Source organism: Ahaetulla prasina, chromosome 2 (genome assembly GCF_028640845.1).
Source record: "Ahaetulla prasina isolate Xishuangbanna chromosome 2, ASM2864084v1, whole genome shotgun sequence".
In the NCBI taxonomy this organism is placed as follows: domain Eukaryota; kingdom Metazoa; phylum Chordata; class Lepidosauria; order Squamata; family Colubridae; genus Ahaetulla; species Ahaetulla prasina.
Genome location: NC_080540.1, coordinates 171,996,774 through 172,023,176, shown reverse-complemented (window position 1 = coordinate 172,023,176; position 26,403 = coordinate 171,996,774). Strand labels below are relative to the sequence as shown.

General features: G+C 39.9%; 2 protein-coding genes across 7 annotated transcripts in view; one reads left to right on the top strand and one right to left on the bottom strand.

The window, feature by feature from the left end:
* Nucleotides 1-26,403, bottom strand: part of LOC131191466 (olfactory receptor 13H1-like) — a 59,985-nt gene that overhangs the window by 28,684 nt on the left and 4,898 nt on the right. For 2 of the 6 annotated variants that reach the window (XR_009153502.1, XR_009153509.1), the window contains exon 1: nucleotides 16,182-16,431. The exons of 2 other annotated variants lie outside the window; for them this stretch is intronic. The gene's annotated coding sequence lies outside the window, so the exon portion shown is untranslated. Of the gene's footprint in view, nucleotides 1-16,181; nucleotides 16,432-20,812; nucleotides 20,943-26,403 lie in introns of those variants that run through there. 2 more of the 6 variants (XR_009153506.1, XR_009153504.1) reach the window with 2 other exon arrangements.
* On the top strand, nucleotides 1,880-26,403 carry LOC131191467 (lysozyme C-2-like). Its single transcript, XM_058169646.1, has 7 exons — nucleotides 1,880-1,894; nucleotides 11,449-11,656; nucleotides 13,406-13,567; nucleotides 20,702-20,884; nucleotides 21,518-21,679; nucleotides 23,385-23,463; nucleotides 26,136-26,403. Exons 2-7 carry the CDS (start codon nucleotides 11,521-11,523, stop codon nucleotides 26,200-26,202), a joined length of 789 nt encoding a protein of 262 aa, XP_058025629.1. The 5' UTR covers nucleotides 1,880-1,894; nucleotides 11,449-11,520; the 3' UTR covers nucleotides 26,203-26,403.

The following is a 26,403-nucleotide window of genomic DNA, read 5'->3' as shown; positions in this document are numbered from 1 at the left end:
CCCTTTCTCTGAAAACATGAAAGCCAATTTAGGTGATGACGAAAGATACCAGTAGTCCTTCAGCAGAGCACAGGTCTAATTAAATCTAAGTTGATGCTCAAGCCTTGAGATTAAGGTGCTTCAGCTTGTCCCAAAGCCTTGTTTTGCCAATGGATGTCTATAGTTTTGGCTTTACTGACCACGAATTCTATAATGAAGAATAGCAGGCATGCCAGCTAATAGTGTCAGGAGCAAAACCAATTTGCATTGGTTTCCAGTAATTTCATTTATATTTATTTGAATGCAGTTAATATCACGTTTCCTCTTGCATACTGAAGCCCTTTCAGTGACGATCTGTAACTCTGGAGGATGGGCACCTTTCCCTTTGTGAGTAGAAACTAGGGTGTCCTCTTTCCAATTGCAGAGTATATTTGGTCACTGTGTATCAGAGCGGCTCTGGCACAAATCCCAATTTTGGAAGTCGATCTTCAATACAATCTTTGAAGGGGACCCAGCAATTTTCTGACAAGAGGAGTCAAGAGTTGGAACTGAAAATTAATCATTAATGAATTTTTAAAAACCACTAAGCCTTGGTTGTGTTTCATCTCTTTGCAGCCCTGCCTCCTGGACTGCACTGGAATGCCTTTTCTTACTTGAACAGTTTGTTTAAGAAATTAGTTTGCAATCTTCCGGGTTAGTATAATCAATACTGGTATTTAACTGAGCCCCATACAGAGCTGGGCCAAGGGTTGGCCTGAGATATTCACAAAACAATGCTGTGTTCACTTGGGGGGAAAAAGAATTGCTACTGAATTTCTCTGGGTCTTCAAAGAGATTAGGTTTGTACACTCGTTAAACAGCAACAACCTATAGCAGTGTTGGCAAACCTTTTTGGCACCGAGTGCCAAACTAGAAGCATGCGCATGCACGGGGGAGCACTGGAAACAGGAAGAGCAGCTGCCCGGCGTAGGCACAGGCAGGAGTGCCGGAAACCAGAAGAGCAACAGGCGACGGCTGGTATGCCCGGAGAGTTGGCTCTGTGTGCCACTTCTGGCACATGTGTATAGGTTCACCATCATGGACCTATAGGATGATGATGATGATGATAATAATAATAACAACAACAACAACAACAACAAAAACAACAACAATAATAATAGAGTTGGAAGGGACCTTGGAGGTCTTCTAGTCCAACCCCCTGCCCAGACAGGAAACCCTACACCATTTCAGACAAATGGTTATCTAACGTTTTCTTAAAAATTTCCAGTGTTGGAGCATTTACAACTTCTGCAGGCAAATTGTTCCACTGTTGTTCCATAACTTTCTTTCTTATATGCCTACCTATTTGTTTCATGCCATTTCACACCCTGAAAGGTAACAGAAGAGTTATAAACCCATCACAGTAATATTGCACATCCTTTGTTTATTTTGAAGGCATGGAAGTTCTGATTCTATCAACTTATCTTTCCTCCAAAAGTCGTGCCTGAAACCCACCAGAGAATTCATGGCAGAAAATTAGCAGGTAGAATCGGGGAAGGAAGGAATAGTTCTAATTCCTAACCATTTATCCATTCAAATTCCTTCTCTAATATAACCCCACCATTCTGATTCTTACCTAATCCATCTTTTCTCTTAATCTAATGGCAGAGCAGCAAGTACGGTAAAAAACTGAACTTTTCACTACCCTTTACATGCATGATGGATCAGCTTCCCATCCATGCTGCAGGATTTGTTTTTTTACTTTCTCCCAAGGTACATGATCTTTGTTTTCCTGTAATGAATTTGTAATGAATGTTGTTTACAGAAGTAGCAGAGTGTCCCCATGGTCCTTCTTCATTCTACAAGAATCTGTGATATTATTCCATCATTTTACAGTCATAAAGGGATGATGTCCTTTCTACTGCACTCTACTCTTGTGAGTAATGAAGCACTTAGGATATATTGTTGCTTAAGTCTATTGCTAGTTTGCACTACATCTGAGAAATGTCCACCTGTGTTGAATCTCAACTTGAGTCTATCATTTATTTGAAATGCAGTCAAGAAGGGTATTCAATTGTAGAAGATATAAATTTGTACTTAAGGGCAGGACCAGTTTTGGATTAAAGCAAAGTTAGTGCTGGATTTGGATACCAAAATTTAGGTAGTGCCAAATCTTTGCATTGACTGGAAGTGGAGCCATCACTCAATATGGACTAGGGGTGCCATATACAATAATCTTAAACCAGCACCACTAAAAGGTTTCCCTGAAAGTTGAATCACAAGTTTGCTTCGGGTCTACGACAAAGGGGATAAAGGGATCTTAGAAGACTATATTTCAGTCAGGTGTGAGGGCCACACAGGGTGGATTTTGTAATACTTGAAACATGGTTTTTGTATCCTACCCATACCCACTTTGATGTTTTACTTTGCAAATGTTTCTTTTATTCAGACTACAACACCCTTTTCTATGCTTATGCACACATATTATTGGTCTGTAAGAGGCGTGCATAAGAGCACCAGCGTGCCTACTGTCCCTGTCCTAATGTTCCCTTTAATTGTATTCATTTTACGTATTCAATTCATGCTTATACTTATATATATATTATCTAATATGTACTCGACAAAATAAATAAATAAAATAAAATAAATAAAATGTTGTAACTTTTGTCATGTAACTTGGACAGATGACTATTCCTAAACCAATCAACTTTTGCTTCGAGGTTCTTTGTTGTGCTAACTATAAAAGTAAATGTTATCAATTTCTCCATGTTTCCCCTTTTCATAGGGAGACCACTCTTGATCAGAGAACTCTAATAAATTGCTTTTAAATGCTCTTCTGACTTGGTTGCTTATTGGAAAAGGTAAACCGAGGCAGAACCCAGGGCTAGATTTGGCCACCAGGTGGGAGTATTAGGCCTTGGCCTAGCACACAGCAGAGTCTAAAGCTGTTTATTCATTGGCTAGAAGAATCACATCTTTTAGCCAAAGTTTCCAGTAAGTATGCCTGGCATTGATTTTATTAAAAAGACTCAGTGGCCAGTACGTGCAGTTATTTAGAAGTGATTTCAGTGTTTATATTGATTCAGATTGTATAAATTCAGTCAGGTCAACACGCAAGCTGGAAGAAATCCCAGAGTTCAGTTCCAGTCTTGTTTTCCCACCTTGCTTGTGTAATGGTCTCCAATAATCAAGAGGGATGAGGAGATGAACCAATTGGCTTATGTTATTATGACATGTGCCTATGCCACTTTTCTGTTCTCTATTCCACTGGGCATGGATGCTTCATAAAAGCAGAACTCTGGCATTGAAAAACTGAACTTTTTCTCCACATTTCTGAAAAGAATACTTGAGTGGCGGGAGGGCTTTTCTTTTTTCTTTCTCTCTAATTTTAATTAAGAGCTTTACATAGATAAAAGGCAAGTATAAAAATATAGGAGAAAGCAAACAAGCAAGAAAGAAACGAAAGAAATAACAGTCGGGAAAAAATGACCTTCTTTTTAACCGTTATAAAGAAACTCGTTCTTCTTCTTCTTGCCACTTGCTAAAATTTTTTCAGTCTTTTTAAAATTCCATTTCAACTGTCACATCCAGAAATCATCATTTCACTTGTTTATCTTTTAAGCAAAAAGTCCATAAATAGTTTCCAGTCTTTGTTAAAATTACTTCAGTTCCAGACCAAACAAGTTCATTCTGCCAATTCTGCTAGTTTCACAATCCACCCTTCTACTGTGGCGTCTTAGTATTTCTCCATTGTTGTGCTTATAATGATGTTGCTGCAGTTACCATATATAAAATCAGTCTTCCACGACTCTCTTCTATTTGGCTGCACATAAATCCCAAATAAAGAGTGTTGGGGTTCTTCTTAATATTAATCTTAAAATTCCTTGTATTATTATTTGTATCCAATTTTTATTTTGCTTTTTCAAAATTCTCCCATGCATGATAACATGTCTGTTAAAGTTTTTCACATTTCCAACATTCACTAGAAGTATCTTTATACATCTTTTATCTAGTTTTCATATTTATTTTCATTTGTCAATAAGAATAAAAACAAAACAGAGAAACAGAAAGATGAACATCCAACATTAACACTGAAAAAGGCGGGGGGGGGGGTTCTTTATGTGTACAAAAAAAAAAGTGGGGGGGGAGAGAGAAAATACCCAAATGTCAAATATATTTAACACTGAACATAAAGAGTCCACCCTGACTGAGATGCGGAAAAATAGAAATAACTGGTAGGTTTTCCTCCCCCTACATAACATGTCTACAAATAGTTATAATCTATTTCCAACATTGACTAGAAGTATCTTATACATCTTAAATAATTTTTATGATGTCATATACCAATGATACATCCTTCATGAACATTCTCTCTTAAATTAGAACACAACTGGAATTTCATCCTATTTAATCACATTTTCTCCCATTGATCCATTTGTATATTATAATCAAAATTCTTAGCTCATTTTATCATGCCATTCTGAATTTATCCCTCTTCAACAAAGGTTTATGCACTTTTGCAATCACGTGTTCATTATTTGTACATAATTCATTTTCAAATTCTGTCTTATGTTGTTCAATTCCTGCCATCTTTTTATCTACAGTATCTTTAATTCGCTCTTAATTGTGCATATAGAATAGATTAGATTAGAATAGAATAGAATTTTTTATTGGCCAACTGTGATTGGACACACAAGAAATTTGTCTTGGTGCATATGCTCTCAGTGTACATAAAAGAAAAGATACCTTCATCAAGGTACAACACTTACAACACTTAAGATTTTAAAATAATTTACAAATTCTGTGACAATAATTTAGAGACTCTAATTATCAACTGCAAACCTTACTATTCGCCTCGTGAATTTTCCTCATTTCTTCTAATTGCTGTTTATGTCCCACCACAAGCCTGTGTAAACAAGGCATTACGAACTCTAGCTGACCAAATCATGGAGGCTGAAGCCAAACACCCTGATTCACTGGCCATTGTTTTGGGAGATCTAAACAAGGCAAACTTAAGGAAAGAGCTACCAAAATACTTTCAGCATGTCAATTGTCCCACCAGAGGCAAGAATACTCTAGACCATTGCTACACAACACTAAAAGATGCTTATCGGTCTTTACCACGTGCAGCTGTAGGACACTGTGATCACTGCATGATTCACCTTGTACCTGCTTACAGGCAAAGACTTAAAGCCACAAAACCAATAATTAAATCAGTGAAGACCTGGACGGAGGAATCAAAATTAAAGCTACAGGCATGTTTTGACTGCACTGATTGGAATATTTTTAAAGATACCTCTGCAGACCTGGATGAACTCACAGATACTGTAACATCATATGTCAGCTTCTGTGAAGACCTACAACTACATGTGTACCTACAAGGAACTTGCGAATATACAGTAACAACAAACCTTGGTTCACACCTAAACTTAAGCAGCTACGACATTCCAAAGAGGAGGCCTACAGAAAAGGTGATAAAATGCTGTACAATCAGGCCAGAAATGCACTAACAAGGGAGATCAGAGCAGCAAAAAGAAGCTACTCTGAAAAGCTAAAGAATCAGTTTTCAGCAAATGAACCAGCAAACATGTGGAAAACTCTTAAAAATATCACCGGCTATGGAAAACCTCCTTCCCAGGCTGAAGGTAATCAACAACTGGCAGATGACCTGAATGAGTTTTACTGCAGGTTTGAAAGAAAACTACAGCCACCTATCTCCACAACCCCCGCCAAGCCTCCTACCACTGACCCCATTTCATTGGGTTCACAACCCCTAGTGATCACAGAAAAAGAAGTGCAGGACCTATTTCACAGACAAAAGCCAGGAAAAGCTCCAGGCCCAGACAAGATAACTCCTTCTTGCTTAAAAGTCTGTGCTGACCAATTGGCCCCCATCTTCACCCATATTTTCAATAAATCACTAGAGATGTGTTATGTTCCTTCTTGCTTCAAACGCTCTACCATCATCCCAGTGCCGAAGAAGCCCACCATCAAGGAACTGAATGACTACAGACCAGTTGCTCTAACATCTGTAGTCATGAAAACCTTTGAAAGGCTAGAGCTTTCCTACTTGAAAACCATCACGGATCCACTGTTAGACCCCTTGCAATTTGCATACCGAGCAAACAGATCAACAGATGATGCTGTTAATATGGCTCTGCACTACATCCTACAGCATCTTGAGTCTCCAAAGACCTATGCAAGGGTCCTTTTTGTAGACTTTAGTTCAGCATTCAATACCATCATTCCAGACACTCTTCTAACTAAGCTAAACCAGCTACAGGTACCGGAACAGACTTGTAAGTGGATCACAAGCTTCCTAACAAACAGGAAGCAGCAGGTGAAGCTAAGCAAGATCACATCAAATACCCGTACAATTAGCACAGGGGCCCCCCAAGGCTGTGTACTCTCCTCACTTCTCTTCTCTCTGTATACCAATGACTGCATCTCCAATGATCCATCTGTTAAGCTACTGAAGTTCGCAGATGACATAACAGTGATTGGTCTCATTCGAGACAATGACGAATCCGCATATAGACGAGAGGTCGAACGACTAGCCTTGTGGTGCAACCAAAACAATCTGGAACTGAACACACTCAAAACCGTAGAAATGGTGGTACACTTTAGGAGAAACCCTTCCATACTTCCACCTCTCACAATACTAGACAACACAGTATCAACAGTAGAAACCTTCAAATTTCTAGGTTCTATCATATCGCAAGATCTAAAATGGACAGCTAACATCAAAAACATCATTAAAAAAGGACAACAAAGAATGTTCTTTCTACGCCAACTCAGTAAGCTCAAACTGCCCAAGGAGCTGCTGATTCAGTTCTATAGAGGAATTACTGAGTCTGTCATTTGCACCTCTATAACTGTCTGGTTTGGTTCTGCAACCCAACAAGAAAAACACAGACTTCAGAGGATAATTAGAACTGCAGAAAAAATAATTGCTACCAACCTGCCTTCCATTGAGGACCTGTATACTGCACGAATAAAGAAAAGGGCCGTGAAAATATTTACAGACCCCTCGCATCCTGGACATAAACTGTTTCAACTCCTACCCTCAAAACAACGCTATAGAGCACTGCACACCAGAACAACTAGACACAAGAACAGTTTTTTCCCGAAGGCCATCACTCTGCTAAACAAATAATTCCATCAACACTGTCAAACTATTTACTGAATCTGCACTACTATTAATCTTCTCATAGTTCCCATCACCAATCTTTTTCCATTTATGACTGTATGACTATAACTTGTTGCTGGCAATCCTTATGATTTATATTGATATATTGACCATCAATTGTGTTGTAAATGTTGTACCTTGATGAACGTATCTTTTCTTTTATGTACACTGAGAGCCTATGCACCAAGACAAATTCCTTGTGTGTCCAATCACACTTGGCCAATAAAATTCTATTCTATTCTATTCTATTCTATTCTATTCTATTCTATTCTATTCTATTCTATTCTATTCATGATAGTCATAGGCTACAATTAAGCAATCAGGAAACAATCAATATCAATATAAATCGTAAGAATACAAGCAGCAAATTTACAGTCATACAGTCATAAGTGGAAGGAGATGGGTGATGGGAACAATGAGAAGATTAATAGTAGTGCAGACTTAATAATTAGTATGACAGTATTGAGGGAATCAATTGGTAGCAATTGTTTTTTCTGCATATGAAAAAATATGAAACCCATTGAAAAATAACTCCTTTACAGTCAATTGTTCTCTTGACTTCATCTTAAATTTTCCAACCTTTTGTACTAATAGATGTTAACCATTTCCCTTTGCCTGTTTTCTATAAAATGCTTCCTGCTCTGAGGTAAAGGTATTTTTGGATTGTATCCTTAATATGGCCACATGGAGGTCCTTTCTACAGCAATATCACTAAGTAATACTGCAAACCAAACTTGATTAAATTCAATCAAATTAAAAATTAAATTAAATTAAATTCATGGACTTTAACATTGTGTTTCAGAAAGCTTTTAATACAGGTAGTCTTCAACCTACAACAGTTCATTTAGTGACTGTTCAAAGTTACAACATCCCTAAAAAAAGTGACTTATGACCACTTTTCACAGTTATGACCTATGCAGCATCCCCATGATCATATGCAACTGGTTCATATTTATGACCATTTCTGTGTCCCAGGGTCATGTGATCATCTTTTGCAACCTTCTGACAAGCAAAGTCAAAGGGGAAGCCCTCTTCACTTAACAATGGTGTTGCAAACTTAACAAGTGCAGTGATTCATTTAACAACTGAAGCAAGAAAGGTCATTAAATGGGACAAAACTCACTTAACAAATGTCTCACATAACAGAAATCTTGGGCTCAATTGTGGTCATAAGTTGAGGACTACCTGTGAAGCATCCAGTTAAAAATACCCAAATCCTAGCAGGTGTGAATTCATTGTGCATCCAAGTCAGGTATTGTTATATGATCAGAAAGTGCAAAATCAGAGCCTCATCCCCACCTTTCTTTCCCTTTGTCCCTCTCCCACTTTCTGTGCCTTCAAGTAGGGTAAATATGGCAAGAAAACCACGAAATAAAATACAGTTTCTATATTTATTTCAGTAGGTTTCTTTTCTCTACAAACTTCATCCAACAAAAGAAAAATGCACTGAAACCAGAGTTGCAACTGAAACAAAGAAACAGAAAACCAGAAATAAGCATTGGGCCCCACAGATGGGCATGTCAATGGGTGGAGGTCCAAAAATGTTGAAAGCTGCCATACAATGAACGTCTTGTTCCTTTTTCATGTGCAAGACCAGAAAATGGTTGAGGCTTCAATCGCACAGTTGCAGAAGCCACTTTTACAGTTTTGGTACTCCTCGTGCAGATTCCCTTGACCCAGGATCACTCAGGGTGTTAAAAATGCTTTTCTCTCCCGGTTTAGTTGTGTCTGACTTCTTATAAAATTTAAAATGACCGTGAATTTTTCTTTCTTTCTTTTTGGCTTTTGCCCTCAGCACTCTCTGCTGGTCAGTGCATAATTAACTACCAAAATACTTTCAGCATGTCAATTGTCCCACCAGAGGCAAGAATACTCTAGACCACTGCTACACAACACTAAAAGATGCCTATCGGTCTTTACCACGTGCAGCTGTAGGACACTCTGATCATTGCATGATTCACCTTGTACCTGCTTACAGGCAAAAACTTAAAGCCATAAAACCAATAATTAAATCAGTGAAAACCTGGACGGAGGAATCAGAATTAAAGCTACAGGCATGTTTTGACTGCACTGATTGGAATATTTTTAAAGATACCTCTGCAGACCTGGATGAACTCACAGATACTGTAACATCATATGTCAGCTTCTGTGAAGACCTATGTGTACCTACAAGGAACTTGCGAATACACAGTAATAACAAACCTTGGTTTACACCTAAACTTAAGCAGCTACGACATTCCAAAGAGGAAGCCTACAGAAAAGGTGATAAAATGCTGTACAATCAGGCCAGAAATGCACTAACAAGGGAGATAAGAGCAGCAAAAAGAAGCTACTCTGAAAAGCTAAAGAATCAATTTTCAGCAAATGAACCAGCAAACATGTGGAAAACTCTTAAAAATATCACCGGCTATGGCAAACCTCCTTCCCAGGCTGAAGGTAATCAACAACTGGCAGATGACCTGAATGAGTTTTACTGCAGGTTTGAAAGGAAACTACAGCCACCTATCTCCACAACCCCCATCTCAGACACACCAACAACAGCCAAGCCTCCCAAGCCTCCTACAACTGACCCCATTTCATTGGGTTCACAACCCCTAGTGATCACAGAAAAGGAAGTGCAGGACCTATTTCACAGACAAAAGCCAGGAAAAGCTCCAGGCCCAGACAAGATAACTCCTTCTTGCTTAAAAGTCTGTGCTGACCAATTGGCCCCCATCTTCACCCATATTTTCAATAAATCACTAGAGATGTGCTATGTTCCTTCTTGCTTCAAACGCTCTACCATCATCCCAGTGCCGAAGAAGCCCACCATCAAGGAACTGAATGACTACAGACCAGTTGCTCTAACATCTGTAGTCATGAAAACCTTTGAAAGGCTAGTGCTTTCCTACCTGAAAACCATCACGAATCCGCTCTTAGACCCCTTGCAATTTGCATACCGAGCAAACAGATCAACAGATGATGCTGTTAATATGGCTCTGCACTACATCCTACAACATCTTGAGTCTCCAAAGACCTATGCAAGGGTCCTTTTTGTAGACTTCAGCATTCAATACCATCATTCCAGACATTCTTCTAACTAAGCTAAACCAGCTACAGGTACCGGAACAGACTTGTAAGTGGATCACAAGCTTCCTAACAAACAGGAAGCAGCAGGTGAAGCTAAGCAAGATCACATCAAATACCTGTACAATTAGCACAGGGGCCCCCCAAGGCTGTGTGCTCTCCCCACTTCTCTTCTCTCTGTATACCAATGACTGCATCTCCAATGATCCATTTGTTAAGCTACTGAAGTTCGCAGATGACACAACAGTGATTGGTCTCATTCGAGACAATGACGAATCCGCATATAGACGAGAGGTCGAACGACTAGCCTTGTGGTGCAACCAAAACAATCTGGAACTGAACACACTCAAAACCGTAGAAATGGTGGTAGACTTTAGGAAAAACCCTTCCATACTTCCACCTCTCACAATACTTGACAACACAGTATCAACAGTAGAAACCTTCAAATTTCTGGGTTCTATCATATCGCAAGATCTCAAATGGACAGCTAACATCAAAACATCATTAAAAAGGACAACAAAGAATGTTCTTTCTGCGCCAACTCAGTAAGCTCAAACTGCCCAAGGAGCTGCTGATCCAGTTCTACACAGGAATTATTGAGTCTGTCATTTGCACCTCTATAACTGTCTGGTTCGGTTCTGCAACCCAACAAGAAAAACACAGACTTCAGAGGATAATTAGAACTGCAGAAAAATAATTGCTACCAACCTGCCTTCCATTGAGGACCTGTATACTGCACGAATCAAGAAGAGGTCGTGAAAATATTTGCAGATCCCTCGCATCCTGGACATAAACTGTTTCAACTCCTACCCTCAAAACGACGCTATAGAGCACTGCACACCAGAACAACTAGACACAAGAACAGTTTTTCCCGAAGGCCATCACTCTGCTAAACAAATAATTCCCTCAACACTGTCAGACTATTTACTGAATCTGCACTACTATTAATTGTTTCATAGTTCCCATCACCAATCTCTTTCCACTTATGACTGTATGACTATAACTTGTTGCTGGCAATCCTTATGATTTATATTGATATATTGATCATCAATTGTGTTGTAAATGTTGTACCTTGATGAACGTATCTTTTCTTTTATGTACACTGAGAGCATATGCACCAAGACAAATTCCTTGTGTGTCCAATCACACTTGGCCAATAAATTCTATTCTATTCTATTCTATTCTATTCTATTCTATTCTATTCTATTCTATTCTATTCTATTCTATTATCTCAGGTTTCGGAATTATTATTGTGCCAAAATCCGTGACTATAAAATCCTGTAGCTGTCTTCCAAGGAGCCGAGGCAATGAAGGCGTTAGTGCTCACCCTCCTCTTCCTCCTCATTGCGGCCAGTGAAGCCAAACGATATTCCAAATGTGAACTGGCTTCATTTCTGAAAGGAAGTGGCGTGGATGGATATTATGGCTACAGTTTGGGCAACTGTGAGTTTACTCTTTTTTCTCCACCTTAGGAAGATCCAGGTTCACAAGAGGGATGCAAAATGGGGCAATTCCTTTCCAGAAAAAGTTCACCCAGTGAATAGAAAACTTTGTTCAAAATACCCTTTCTTCCCCATCCCAAATAATTGATGAGCTTTCACGTTTCACCCTGCATTAACATGCTAATTTTAATGAGGGGGAAATGATCACCTATTGCTGCCTGTTTGAGAGAACAGCAGAACTGGGGTTTGCTTATATTGCTTCAGTCTCTTTGTTGTCTTTTAACGATAACTGGTTTTGTTAATATTTTATTTATTCACTTAAGAATAGGGGGTTATCCCTCCCAGGATAAATATACTCTAAAAGGTAAGATCCTTTAGATTCCTCCAAATCAAATCAAGTCTGAAAATGGTTGAACGAGCCATCCCAGAAGATTTTCTACTGGTGCAGCAATGCAAAAGATCAATAATGGAAATGTACCTCCTCCCTGGAAGGCCTAGATAATATAATAATATAACAACAGAGTTGGAAGGGACCTTGGAGGCCTTCTAGTCCAACCCCCTGCCCAGGCAGGAAACCCTACACCATCTCAGTCAGATGGTTATCCAACATTTTCTTAAAAATTTCCAGTGTTGGAGCATTCACAACTTCTGCAGGCAAGTCGTTCCACTTATTAATTGTTCTAACTGTCAGGAAATTTCTTCTTAGTTCTAAGTTGCTTCTTTCCTTGATCAGTTTCACCCTGCATTAACATGCTAATTTTAATGAGGGGGAAATGATCACCTATTGCTGCCTGTTTGAGAGAACAGCAGAACTGGGGTTTGCTTATATTGCTTCAGTCTCTTTGTTGTCTTTTAACGATAACTGGTTTTGTTAATATTTTATTTATTCACTTAAGAATAGGGGGTTATCCCTCCCAGGATAAATATACTCTAAAAGGTAAGATCCTTTAGATTCCTCCAAATCAAATCAAGTCTGAAAATGGTTGAACGAGCCATCCCAGAAGATTTTCTACTGGTGCAGCAATGCAAAAGATCAATAATGGAAATGTACCTCCTCCCTGGAAGGCCTAGATAATATAATAATATAACAACAGAGTTGGAAGGGACCTTGGAGGCCTTCTAGTCCAACCCCCTGCCCAGGCAGGAAACCCTACACCATCTCAGTCAGATGGTTATCCAACATTTTCTTAAAAATTTCCAGTGTTGGAGCATTCACAACTTCTGCAGGCAAGTCGTTCCACTTATTAATTGTTCTAACTGTCAGGAAATTTCTTCTTAGTTCTAAGTTGCTTCTTTCCTTGATCAGTTTCCACCCATTGCTTCTTGTTCTACCCTCAGGTGCTTTGGAGAACAGCCCGACTCCCTCTTCTTTGTGGCAACCCCTGAGATATTGGAACACTGCTATCATGTCTCCCCTAGTCCTTCTTTTTATTAAACTAGACATACCCAGTTCCTGCAACGGTTCTTCATATGTTTTAGCCTCCAGTCCCCTAATTATCTTTGTTGATAAGAGAGAGAGAAAAAGGAGGGTGGCTTTATGTGTCATTAATAACCCCAGGAATATCTTGGAGACAACAATCAGGCTTATTCCAAATTCTCCTGAAGGTTTCCAAAATGTATTGAAATTCTTGGGTCCTTCCTTGATTGGAGAAAAAATGGGAAGATAGTTAAATATTCTGTTTTAAATGTTCTGTGTGAGAAACCAGGATAACTTTTTCATTTACATCAAAGGCCTTTGTTTTTTTTCCAGGGATCTGTATGGCTTCTTATGAGAGCAGTTTTGACACTGGAGCTGTGAGTAGGCTAAATGACAATGGCAGTCGCGACTATGGGATTTTCCAGATAAACAGCCGCTATTGGTGCAATGATAACCAGGGCCATACTGCTAATGGCTGCAACAAACCTTGCAGTGGTAAGATATGTAGGGTATAATCTTGATAAAGGAATGCAAGAGCTGTTAGGAGAACTATTAAGAGAAAGTTGATGAGAAAAGAATGGCAACTCAGTCCTGGAAAAGAAGGAAATACCTGAAAGAGACTGAAAATGACCCCACTTTGATCCTGTTTGTGTGTGAGGTGGGAGAGAGAAGCTTTTAAAATTCTGTTCTTATTTTTGTCTATGACAATGAAGTAGTATAGATTCCCATAATCCTTGTAGTGTTTTTTTCCTGATCTGATCTACTATCAAAGGTTGACACCTATTTAATTAGAAAAGCAAAAAAGTGAAATGTCCCAAATAACTCAATTGAAAATTTTGTAGGGAAATTCTAAATCCTTCTTCTCCTTTATTGGTCTCTGTAATTGTCCAATTGCACCCATCACTTCAAGAAGATTCGCATTTAATCATCCTGCCTCTCAAAATTATTTCGAGTTCCTACTTGGGTCATTGTGATAGTACCTAGACACATTGTTTTTTGTTGACCTGTTATCTTTCCTCAATCTGGTCCTCCACTTAGTATTCCATTGCTAAGCTTCTCACAAGTTGTCTCCCTTCCCCTACAAAGACATACCTGACTTTGTGCCTCCACACTACCCAACCCAGTGTGGTCTGATTTTAATGAGCACCAGACCCGTATTTGATGAGGTCCCAGTGTCCCACACGGCTCAATATTCTCACAATCTCTCTTACTTTTTTTCTTTTCTTCCTATAATAAATTTATGCAAATGTTTGAAAATAACTTTGAAACATCTGGGATGGGACATATTTTTATTTGCTTCTACTGGCAGATTTCATAGATGATGACATCACAGATGATATTACTTGTGTTAAGAGAGTTGTGCGTGATCCCAATGGGATGAATGCCTGGTGAGTCAATCTCTCATTAACATCTTTCTACTTGCGGCATTCAGTAGCAAATCAACTACTATTTCTCATGAAAGATAACTACCTTTCTCTAGACTATTGTACAACTTTAACATTGGTGGAGAAAAATATTTTCAGAATATGACACACTGTATTTTTATTGCTATGCTTCCATTTCGGTTGCTTTACAATAGGGGTTTAACAGCCTTTTGAATTTGGGTTTAATGAATGGTGTGATTACTGGCTACATTCAAGAGAGATTCAATACTTTCACTTTAAATGTTTAGATTGCCAAAGCTGTATAGAAAAAAATAAAAATGCAATAAAAACTGCTTGAAAACTGCTTTGCGCAACTTGCTTAGACAGAGTTTGTTTTAACCATGATTTATCAAATACAATTATTGGATTTTCACATGTGTAGGTTCACACACTGCATTAAGGTATATGTTGTTTGCAAAGTGCAGTAACCACCTAAAATGCTAAGCCAAAACTCAATAAGCTAGATATCTCACAGGTAGATATTGAGATCCAACCCCAGATAGAAGATGAAGAAATCTATTTCCAAAAGTAATGGAAGCAGCAAGCTGGCAGCTGTAGCTTCATCCCCTCCCCTAATTTACCAGTAGGTTAGTAGAAACTGAACAAAAATGTCCTGAGTTAACTCATTAGAAGCAATGATAATTGTGAATTAGATAATTCACAAAACAAAGTAGAATCGATGCTGATCTCAAGCACACCATCCTTTCTTTTTTGGATCTAAAAGAGCCAAAAAAAAGAGTGGCACACAGGGTTCATTGTAAGCAAGTACAATTTGTTGCAGGGCATAATGTTGTTATTAAACCTGAGATATCTCTATTAAGATGTCAACTTTAGCTTTGTTTTTCTTTGCTTTATTATGTTATAATCAGGGCACTGATATTTTAACAATAATACTTCAGAATTATTGTTAGTTAAAAGATGATCAGAATTCTTTGGGAGGGTGGAAAGATTGAAAGAAAATTATGTTATTATTCAGAATAGAAAATAGGCTGATGCTTTTATTAAGGAAAACTAACGACATACTAGGTAGTCCATTCTCAAACTATTCAAGACACTTTTTTTGTGTTATACTAGAATCCAAAGGAGAGGTTATAAATTTTTGGCCTCCTCCCTGGGCTGTCATTTTCCATAAAAGATTAGGATTGAGAATGGACGTTGGTTAGAGAACTAAATCTCACAAAAAGAAAAACATTCTTGGAATGAAAGTAAAGAGAGTAGAGAGAGAAGAGATGTTAGCAACAAGTTCAACCTTAGCAGAAAGATAAGCATTAGAATAACAAGAGGACAACACAATTAATTTCAGTCATAGTTCCATTCTCATTCCCCCCACTTGTTTTCTTTTGCATCAGTCTTCTGTTTAATTAAAATGTACATCTAGACTTCCTTTTTCTGTCCCTTCTTATCTTTTTGAATTAGCCTTTGTTCAGATTGATAATTTACAGGTCATTCACCCTATTTGTCTCAGATTTAATCCTGCTATGTCTGTAGATGTATGTAAACATACATAAAGACACACAAACACCCACAGAGAGAGAGAGAGAGAGATGATGGAGTTTGACATCTGCTCTTTGTGCTCACTTCATAGCAACTGCATATGATTGACAGGGCTTTGAAGTCTCCTGTCTAGATCAAGGACTCCATGAATTCAAGATTTATTTTACAAATACAAACAGAGAAGAACTTACCCACTTAAATTATCTTCTGTATTTGCCTTTTTATCTCTGAAGTTTTGCTTACCCAGTCTTCTTCCAGTGATAAATGGTCAAATATTTTTTTTAATGTCTTCCAAAGTAATTGTGAAAAGCAAAGTGGGGGAAATGGTGCTATTTGCTTTCAAAGAAACTGGGGATTTGAGGAAGTTTAGATCCAAATTTGTGGTCTGGATCTAAACTGGGGATTTGAGGAAGTTTAGATCCAGATTTGTGGTCTGACGTTTTCTAGCATAATCCAGTCATACTATCTTTGTATCATGTATTTTTGCTACGCATACTGGTCCTCATTGTGATTGCTTTTACTTCTGAACTGCAACTCGAGAAGAAAAACAAGCACTTAAAGGGGAAAAATATTAGCAGAAGGATAGTGTCTTAGATCTGTTCTTTGTCTTGGCATTGAGAACAACACTGCCAGTTCCTTGAGGTAAAAGGGTTTATTTTCATTCTCATCTTTTCCCCTGTGGGTAGTAAATGCTGGAAGAAGGCGGAGGTAAAATTCCAAGGACAGTTCTTTAATTGAACTTCAAGGGAATTTCCTGCCCATTAAGTTTAAAGTCGAAAAGATAAATTTAAGTTCAACTGTGCTATTCTTTTCCAGAAAGGCAGCTTTACAGCAAAAACAATGTTTTCTAATTTCTCAGAGACTGACAACATTTATAGCATAAAATGGCTGTAGAAGCCAGTGTTCTGGTGTCCTTCACAACCAAATGAGAATCCAGAGGTGGGAGAATAGCTTAATGACCACATAAAAGGGGATGGTCCCTCAGGAAACTTGCAGAACCCATGGGAGACAACCTCCCGTGGTCCCCGCACACCCTGTTTTTGGCCAGTAGAGTGCTGCTGGAGGCTAGTCTATGGGGGGGGGTGAGCAGCCATGTGGCTCATTTTCGGCCCGTTATCAGCCCGTTTTTGGCCTGCAGAGTACTGGAGGAGGCCATGTAGGGTGAAAATGAGGCTTTGCAATGAGGGTGAGGTGGCAATGGTCCCACTCCTAGTGGGACCACCTTCCAATAGCCATCCAGTAGCCATCTTCCCATGTGATGGCAGGTGCCCATTTGTCACGCCAGGCTAGACCCAGGATAGCAATAGCAATACCACTTAGACTTATATAAGTCACGGCTCTCCGGGTCATATGGGACACCATTGATTGGGGGTTGCCATATGACCCAGAGAGCCGTGAGAAAGCTGCCACCAGCACCAAATCATCACCAAGTTGCCTCCAGGTCCTTAAAGAATACAGGGCCAACACATTCAGTGAACAAGAATGCAACACCCTGCTCCCCCCCCCCCCGGACTACCAACTGTGCAATAGAATTTGTGCTGGGAGCTAAACTGTCTGAGCCAAAGCTTTATTTCATGACCTCCAGTGAGCTATGGCAGGGGAGTCAAACTTAAGGCCCGTGGGCTGGATTTGGCCTGTGGGGTGCTTAAATCCAGCCCAAAGGGTTGGTGGCTGTCAGAGTTTGAGCTGTCAAACTCATAGATCAGTCCCACAGGGAGACTTGGGCAGTATCCACTCTGTGCTGAATGGAACAAGAAGGAAATTCCACTCGGGGTGGTCACATTCCCCTGGGTAGGGAAGATGAATGTCGGCTGGATCAGGGCCATCACGGTTTGGCTGGCTTGGTGGTGTTGACTCAGGCTGCTGACACTCAGTTGGCTGACCCTCTCTGGCAGCCCATCCAAAGTCTGGCTTTGTGACCGCGGTTGGGCACCCCGTTCCTGGGACTCACTAAGGTCCAGGAGCCACGTGGCTCTCCACTCGAGGATAGTTGTGCACTCCACCAGCACTGAGGCAATCTGGCATTCCTGGAGGATCAGGTGGCCCGTTAGGTCCTCCTTCATCCAGTATAGCTCTTGGGCAGTCGGCCATTGACTTTGACTTTGTCATATCACAAATATCCATGCTACTCACATCTCATGTCATATCCCTCTTACTCTACAAATGTCCTATTTCTCAGCGACATTTCTCATCCAACAAGCTGCAAAATACAGCAACAAATCAGGTAAACCCAATCTTCCTCTCTTCTTTGCATCTTGTAGCACCTTATATTTAACTTGCGGGTTTTTTTCCCCGCCACACAAATTTAGATATGTAATTTCATCACTGTTTAAATGGGGCATCAGATGTCCAAACAGGTTTAATTTGAACTTTATTAGATTTACAATGCTCTAATCAAGGAATCACCAAGAAAGAAACCAAATCCCTACTAAAAATGGTAGCGCAAGCTACTATATATAAATAGGCAGAAGACCCCACTCTCAAATGGGATACGTTCTTGATTGAGAAGGGAGATTTCACTGTTTTCAGCCAGATATGCATTCTGTGTAGGTTATTCTTCCATGGCTGAAACACCATGCAGTGATAATGGGAAAAGGTATTTTTTAGTACCTACAATAAGTACCGGTAGTTACAAATAACTACCAGCTGCAGGTGCCTCTGGGTAATAGACAGAGATGAACACTGATTTAATTTGATATCTTTTTCCCAACCAGTTTCCAAAAGGCTCCTTTCACATCCCTGTTTCTCAGGCTGTAAATTACAGGATTCAGCATAGGGGTCAGAGCTCCATAGACTATAGATAGGATCTTTCCCTTGTCAGAAACTGACTCTCTTTCTGGCATCATGTACATTATGATGATTGTCCCATAAAAGACAACAGCAAAGTGTGAGCTGCAAGTGGAAAGGGCCTTTTTGAAACCCTGATTTGAGCGAATGTGCATTACAGCCCGGCCTATGCGACCATATGTCACAACTATGAAGCCAAAGGGAGGGATTAAGAGAAAGAGGCTGGAAACATTCATCAAGACCTCACTGATATGTGAGTTGGAACAACCCAGTTTGACAAAAGATTGTAGCTCACAGGCAAAATGGTTGATAATGTGATGGCCACAGAAGTCAACGGGTTGCAAAAGTCCATTGATCAAGGTAAACGTGAAAGCAAGAGTGACTGATGTGGCTACCAGGGAAGTGCATAAACTCCGACTCTTGATCTGCATGTAGTGTAAAGCTGCAAAGCGATCATATGCCATGACTGCAAGAAGAACACACACTGTTAAAACAAGCAGCAGACCCAGATACATTTAAAATGCTATATGCTCTGAGAACAGTAAAGGTATTTTGGATACAACCTGGGCTTTCATTTATTCTATATCCTTAGTATCACCACAGAAAAGTCTTTTTCTTAGCAATGTCAGCATGACTGCAAAATGAACTTCAATTCAATCCAATTCAATTCAAGATAAAAATGAATTAATGGACCAATATTGTGTTTCAGAAAGCTTTTAATAAAGCATCCTCTTAAGAATTGCCAAATCCTAGGACTCCACCCAGAAATAGCATTCTGGTCCAGTTGAGCATTTCTCTGCTCTGCTGGCCAAATGGCAGCTTTGGCTGCTAGAAGCTGGCTTCTGCAGCCGGTTTGCTCCTGGACTGGAAAAGGAGCGACATGGATTTACCCTGAAGTTCCTTAGATGGTTGCGCCTAGTTAGGGGAGGGGGGAGGGGTGGATTCAGTGGATTTCATCTCTCTGATAAGATCAACTGAAGGAGAAGGGTCCCGTCCTGTCCCACCAACCTTCGTTCTCAAAAAGCTTTTAATAAAGCATCCTGTAAAGAAATGCCAAACACCTAGAAGGTGTGAATTTATTATACACCCGTGTTAGGTATTCCTATATGAACAGAAAGGACATAATTAGAGCCTCATTCCCACCTTTCTCTCCCTTTGCCCCCTCCTACTTTCTGTGCCTTCAGGGAGGGTATTATGCAGTGGTGGGATTCAAATAATTTAACAACCGGTTCTCTGCCCTAATGTTTTCTTCCAACAACCAGTTCACTAAACTGCTCAGAAAGTTAACAACCGGTTCTCCCGAAGTGGTGCAAATTGGCTGAATCCCATCACTGGTATTATGGCAAGAAAAGCAAGAAATAAAATATAGTTCTCTCAGTTGTTTCAGCGTGTTTTGTTTCTCTACAAACTTCACCTGACAAAAGAAATATACACTGAAACCACAATTGCAATTGAAACATACGAACAAACAAACAAACAAACAAACAGAAAACTCAAATAAACAATGGGCCCCCAGAGAGGAATGTCTATGGGGTGGGACTGAGAAAAATAAAGATGTCGGCAGCCACCACACAATGAAAACCCAGCTCCTTTTTCATGTGCATTGCATGCAAGACACATAAAATGGTTGGGGCTTCAATCACATAGTTGCAATCCTTACTTGTACAATTTTGGTACCCCTCATATAGACTCCCTTGACCCAGGATCTTTCAGGTTACAAAAAATGCTTCTCCCCCATTTTGGTTGTGTTTGATTTTTAAATTGAAAGAAGATTTACATTTTTGTTTTTCTTTCCCTTTGGTTTTTGCCCTTTCTACTCTCTGCTTATCAGTGCATAATTACCTCAGGTTTCAGAATTATTATTGCTATATACTTTGTTTACAATGTCTTCAGATGTGCCATTTTTTCTGACTATAAAATCCAGTAGCTGCACTGGAGAAATCAGACATCGTCCTCCAAGAAGCCACAGCAATGAAGGCATTAGTGCTCACCTTCCTCTTCCTCCTCGTTGCAGCCAGTGAAGCCAAACGATATACCAGATGTGACCTGGCTTCAGTTCTGAAACAAAATGGCATGGATGGATATGAGGGTGTCAGCTTGGGAGACTGTGAGTTTACTCTCTCTTTTTCTCCACCTTAGGAAGAACCAGGTTTGCAAGAGGGATCCTAAATGGGGCAAAAACTGAGCATTACTATTCTGACTTTAATGAGGGTGAGTGATCTCCAGTTTGTCACCTGTTTGGGACAAGAGCAGAACTGGGATTTGCTTAGAACCCTGTATTGTCTATTAACAATAACTTGCTTAGCTAATATAGACAGCTTACAAATAGGCAGCTATAAGCATCCTCTCAAAGGTCAGATCCTTCAGATTCCCCCAAATCAAATATAGTTAAAGGATCCATCCCAGAAGATTTTCCACAGGCACAGCAGTGCAAAAGATCCACCATGGAAAAGTATCTTCTCCCGGCAAGGCCTGATTAGGAAGAAAGAAAAAGCAGACGTGGCTTTATCTGCCATCAACAACCCCAGGAACATCTTGGAGACAACAATCAGGTTTATTCCAAATTCTCCTGAAGGTTTCCAAAAATGTATTGCACTTCTTGGGTCCTTCTTTGATTGGAGAAAAAATGGGAAGATAGTTAAATATTCTGTTTTAAATGTTCTGTGTGAGAAGCCAGGATAGCCTTTTCATTTACAGCAAAGGCCTTTTGTGGCCCTCTCCTCATTTGCTTTTTTTCCAGGGATCTGTATGGCTTCTTCTGAAAGCAGTTTTGACACCGGAGCTGTGAGTAGGCTAAATGACAATGGCAGTCGCGACTATGGGCTTTTCCAGATAAACAGCCGCTATTGGTGCAATGATAACCAGGGCCGTACAGCTAATGGCTGCAATAAACCTTGCAGTGGTAAGATATGTAGGGTATAATCTTGATAAAGGAATGCAAGAGCTGTTAGGAGAACTATTAAGAGAAAGTTGATGAGAAAAGAATGACAACTCCTAGGAAAGAAGGAAACACCTGAAAGAGACTAAAAGTGACCCCACTTTGATCCTGTTTGTGTGTGAGGTGGGAGAGAGAAGCTTTTAAAATTCTGTTCTTATTATTCTGGTCTATGACAATGAAGTAGTATAGATTCCCATAATCCTTGCAGTGTTTTTTTCCTGACCTGATCTATTATCAAGGGCTGACACGTATTTCGTTAGAAAAGCAAAAAAGTGAAATGTCTCAAATAATTCAATTGAAAATTTTGTAGGGAAATTCTAACTCCTTCTTCTCCTTTATTGGTCTCTGTAATTGTCCAATTGCACCCATCACTTCATGAAGATTCACATTTAATCATCCTGCCTCTCAAAATTATTTCGAGTTCCTACTCGGGTCATTGAGTAGGGGGCGAGTCATTGGCCCCAACGGAAAGGGTGCGCAACTTGGGCGTTCTCCTGGATGGACGGCTGTCGTTTGAAGATCACTTGGCGGCCATCTCCAGGAGAGCTTTTTACCAGGTTCGCCTGGTCCGCCAGTTGCGCCCCTTTCTTGACCGGGATGCCTTATGCACAGTCACTCATGCTCTCGTCACTTCTCGTCTGGATTATTGCAATGCTCTCTACATGGGGCTACCCCTGAAATGCACTCGGAGACTTCAGCTAGTCCAGAATGCAGCTGCACGGGTGATTGAGGGAGCACCATGTTGCTCCCGAGTAACACCACTCCTGCGCAGTCTGCACTGGCTACCTGTGGTCTTCCGGGTGCGCGTCAAGGTTTTGGTTACCACCTTTAAAGCGCTCCATGGCTTAGGGCCCGGGTACTTACGGGACCGCCTGCTGTTACCACATGCCTCCCACCGACCCGTGCGCTCTCACAGAGAGGGTCTTCTCAGGGTGCCGTCCGCCAAGCAGTGTCGTCTGGTGGCCCCCAGGGGAAGGGCCTTCTCTGTGGGAGCACCTACTCTCTGGAAGGAACTTCCCCCCCGGTTTACGCCAATTGCCCGACCTTCGGACCTTTCGCCGGGAACTGAAAACTTATTTATTTATCCAAGCGGGACTGGCCTGATTTTTAAATTTTTAAATTTTAAATTTTTCAATTTTAATATTTCTTGGGTATTTTATATGGTCAATTGGATGGTTTTAATTTCGGCCTTTATTGAATAAGTTTTTTAATTGTTATTTTAGTGTGTATATTAATTGTTTTAATGTAGGCTGTACACCGCCCTGAGTCCTTCGGGAGAAGGGCGGTATAAAAGTTTAATTAAATAAATAAATAAAATAAATAAATAAATTGTGATGGTACCTAGACACATTGTTTTTTGTTGACCTGTTATCCTTCCTCAATCTGGTCCTCCACTTAGTATCCCATTTCTAAGCTTCTCACAAGTTGTCTCCCTTCCCCTACAAAGACATACCTGACTTTGTGCCTCCACACTACCCAACCCAGTGTGATCTGAGTTTTAATGAGCACCAGACCCATATTTGATGAGGTCCCAGTGTCCCACACGGCTCAACATTCTCACCATCTCTCTCACTTTTTTTTTGCTTCCTATAATCATTTTATGCAAATGTTTGAAAATAACTTTGAAATATCTGGGATGGGACATATTTTTATTTGTTTCTACTGGCAGATTTCATAGATGATGACATCACAGATGATATTACTTGTGTTAAGAGAGTTGTGCGTGATCCCAATGGGATGAATGCCTGGTGAGTCAATCTCTCATTAACATCTTTCTACTTGTGGCATTCAGTAGCAAATCCACTACTATTGCTCATGAAAGATAACTACCTTTCTCTAGACTATTGTACAACTTTAACATTGGTGGAGAAAAATACATTCAGAATATGTATTTAAAAAACTGTATTTTTATTGCTATGCTTCCATTTCGGTTGCTTTACAACAGGGGTTTAACAGCCTTTTGAATTTGGGTTTAACAGTCTTTTAAATCATGGTTTGAAAGTGGATTAGAAGTAGATTAAAGGTGGATTATTGGCACAGATTAGCAGGGTGAATGTTGCCTATTTTTATAGGCTGGAGAATTTCCTCCCAGTAATTTGACATCCATTATCCAATTTTTGCTTGCTGGCTATTTATACATCTTTTTAAACACAGGTTCATCATGGAGGTTTAGCACCCAGTTGGGACAGGCAAGAGAAGAATTTGGCAAATGGCCTTTTAAACACCAAGATTCTGATCCTAAGAATAGCAATAGCAATTAGATCAGGGGTGGGTGGAAATTCAGCCAGTTCAAACCGGTTTGGGCAAACCGAATGCTAATTTTACATCTGGTTCACAGAAGCGATAATTCCAAGGAGTGGCTGGCCCCTCTCACCCCTCCCCTCCCAGGAGTCATATATATTTTTTATATTATTTTATAAACAAACAAACATTTAATACATCAGTCATTCCTTCCGTTTGACATCTCGGTGTTTTCTTCATGGCTCCATCTTTTTGTTTTTCGTCTTTCTTCATTTCAATTTAATTTATTACAGTTTTTTCACAAGTACAATATTCTAATTATACCATTTTCTTACATAACTATCAATTGCTTATCTATATCTTTTTTTCTAACCAATGGCAAAATTGACCCCATATCTTAAAATATTCTGAATCCTCTTTCTTTGATCATCTAAATTAATCTATTCATTTCTGCACAATCTAATTTTTTAAATAACTTCTTCTTCTAGAGGTATTTTCTCTGTTTTCCAGTTTTGTGCAAAAACAATTCTTGCTGCTGTTATTACATGTATAATCAAATAAATATAAATATTTTCTTTACTGCTTTTTTCTGGGAAGATACCCAATAAGCACCCGCAGCCCATTTTGGATGCGAGATAAGTTCAGGGCCCACGCGGAGGCTCTGGGAGGGCAAAAAACAGCCCTCCCGGAAGTCCTGGAAGTACAGAAATGGGCCTGTTTCCGGCCTCTGGAGAACCTCCAGAGCCCAGGGGGGGCCATTTTCACCCTCTCTCAAAGAAAGCTACTGGAGCCTGGGGAAGGCAAAAAATGGGCCTCCCGGAAGTTCTGGAACTCCAGAAACAGGCCTGTTTCTGGTCTCCAGAGGGCCTCTGGAGTCCATAAGAGGCTGTTTTCTCCCTCCCAGAGGCTCAAGGAAAGTTTTGGAGCCTGGGGAGGGCAAAGACACCCCACCACCATGGTGCAGGAGGCCGAGCAGCCCATGCCACCCAGCAACCAGGCCAAGAACCGGTTGCTAAAAATTTTCAATCCCACTCCTGAATTAGACTTAGACTTACATACTGCTTCACAATGCTTTACAGTCCTCTCTTTTTTTTTAAAAAAAAGGTTTTTATTTTTGTTTTTCATAAACATATTTAAATGTACAGTCTCTTATTCAAGACTGTTCTTTTACCATTTCCTCTCCTTTATTTTTCCACAACCTTTCCTCTTCCTCTCCCCTTCTCTTCCTTCTTCTATCTCTTTCTACTTTCCTCATTCTCACTTTTACAGACCTCTCTAAGTGGTTTACAAAGTCAGCCTATTGCCCCCAAAAATTTGGGTCCTCATTTTACCCAGCTCAGCAGGATGGAAGGCTGAGTCAACCTTGAGCCGGTGAAACTCTAACTGCCAAATTGCAGGCTGCCGGCAATCAGCAGAAATAGCCTGCAGTACTGCATTCTAACCACTGCGCCACCACAGCTCACCACCTTGGAATGAGCTCCAAGGGATCAAAGAAGTGGATTTGTGAACAGCATAGCTGTAAGCGAAGCAGGAGATCGTTTGGGAAGCCTCTAATTATAGGATGGGTGGGAAAGGGGGCTGCAGCAGCAGATCATTAGATAGGAAACTCTTAAGCCAGCAATTAGCATTTAAAAGCAAATCATAAAGATATTAGGTGATCAACAATTAGAGTTATTATTATTTTTTATTTACATTTATATCCCGCCCTTCTCCGAAGACTCAGGGCGGCTTACAGTGTGTAAGGCAATAGTCTCATTCTATTTGTATATTTTAGTTATCTAAATTTGTATATTTTAATTATCTAAAAGTTACACTGCTGTGTGCCTTTCTAAGGCCCTCTAAGGTTTGGGGCAGGATTTTGTGAGCCTCTGGTGCTCACCACATACTTCAGATTAAATCTCTTCAGCCCTAACAGGGATTCTGGCAAGTTTTTGTGGGAGTCCAAATTATATATGGGGCAACAGTGGCATATAGGCTTTATTATGAGAAATAGAAACTCAGGACTATTTTAGCTAAAACAATTATTTTCCTTTGATTTTAACCTGGGGGAAAGGACATTCAATAAAGAACTAGTTCACCTTGAAAAATCCTGAATCTCTTGAAGTAGAGTTATGTCATCAAAGAAACAATCATGTGTGTGATGTAGAAAAGAAAGCAACGTTCTTATTTTTACTCCTAGGTATGGCTGGAAAAGCAAATGCCAAGGAAGAGATCTGTCAGAATGGACTCGGGACTGCAAGCTCTGAGACTGATGATCCTGCATTTCTCTTCCTCCTCCTACGACAAAAATGATGCTATTTCTTATATAACCAATTATGACTGGATATATTGATTCTATACTTGTATTCCACATGTTGGGATGAATGGATTTCTTTGCATAGATATGATGATTTTAAAAAGGGTTTTGGGTAGAAAGAGGAAAAGAGTTTGCTTTTTAAAATCTTCAG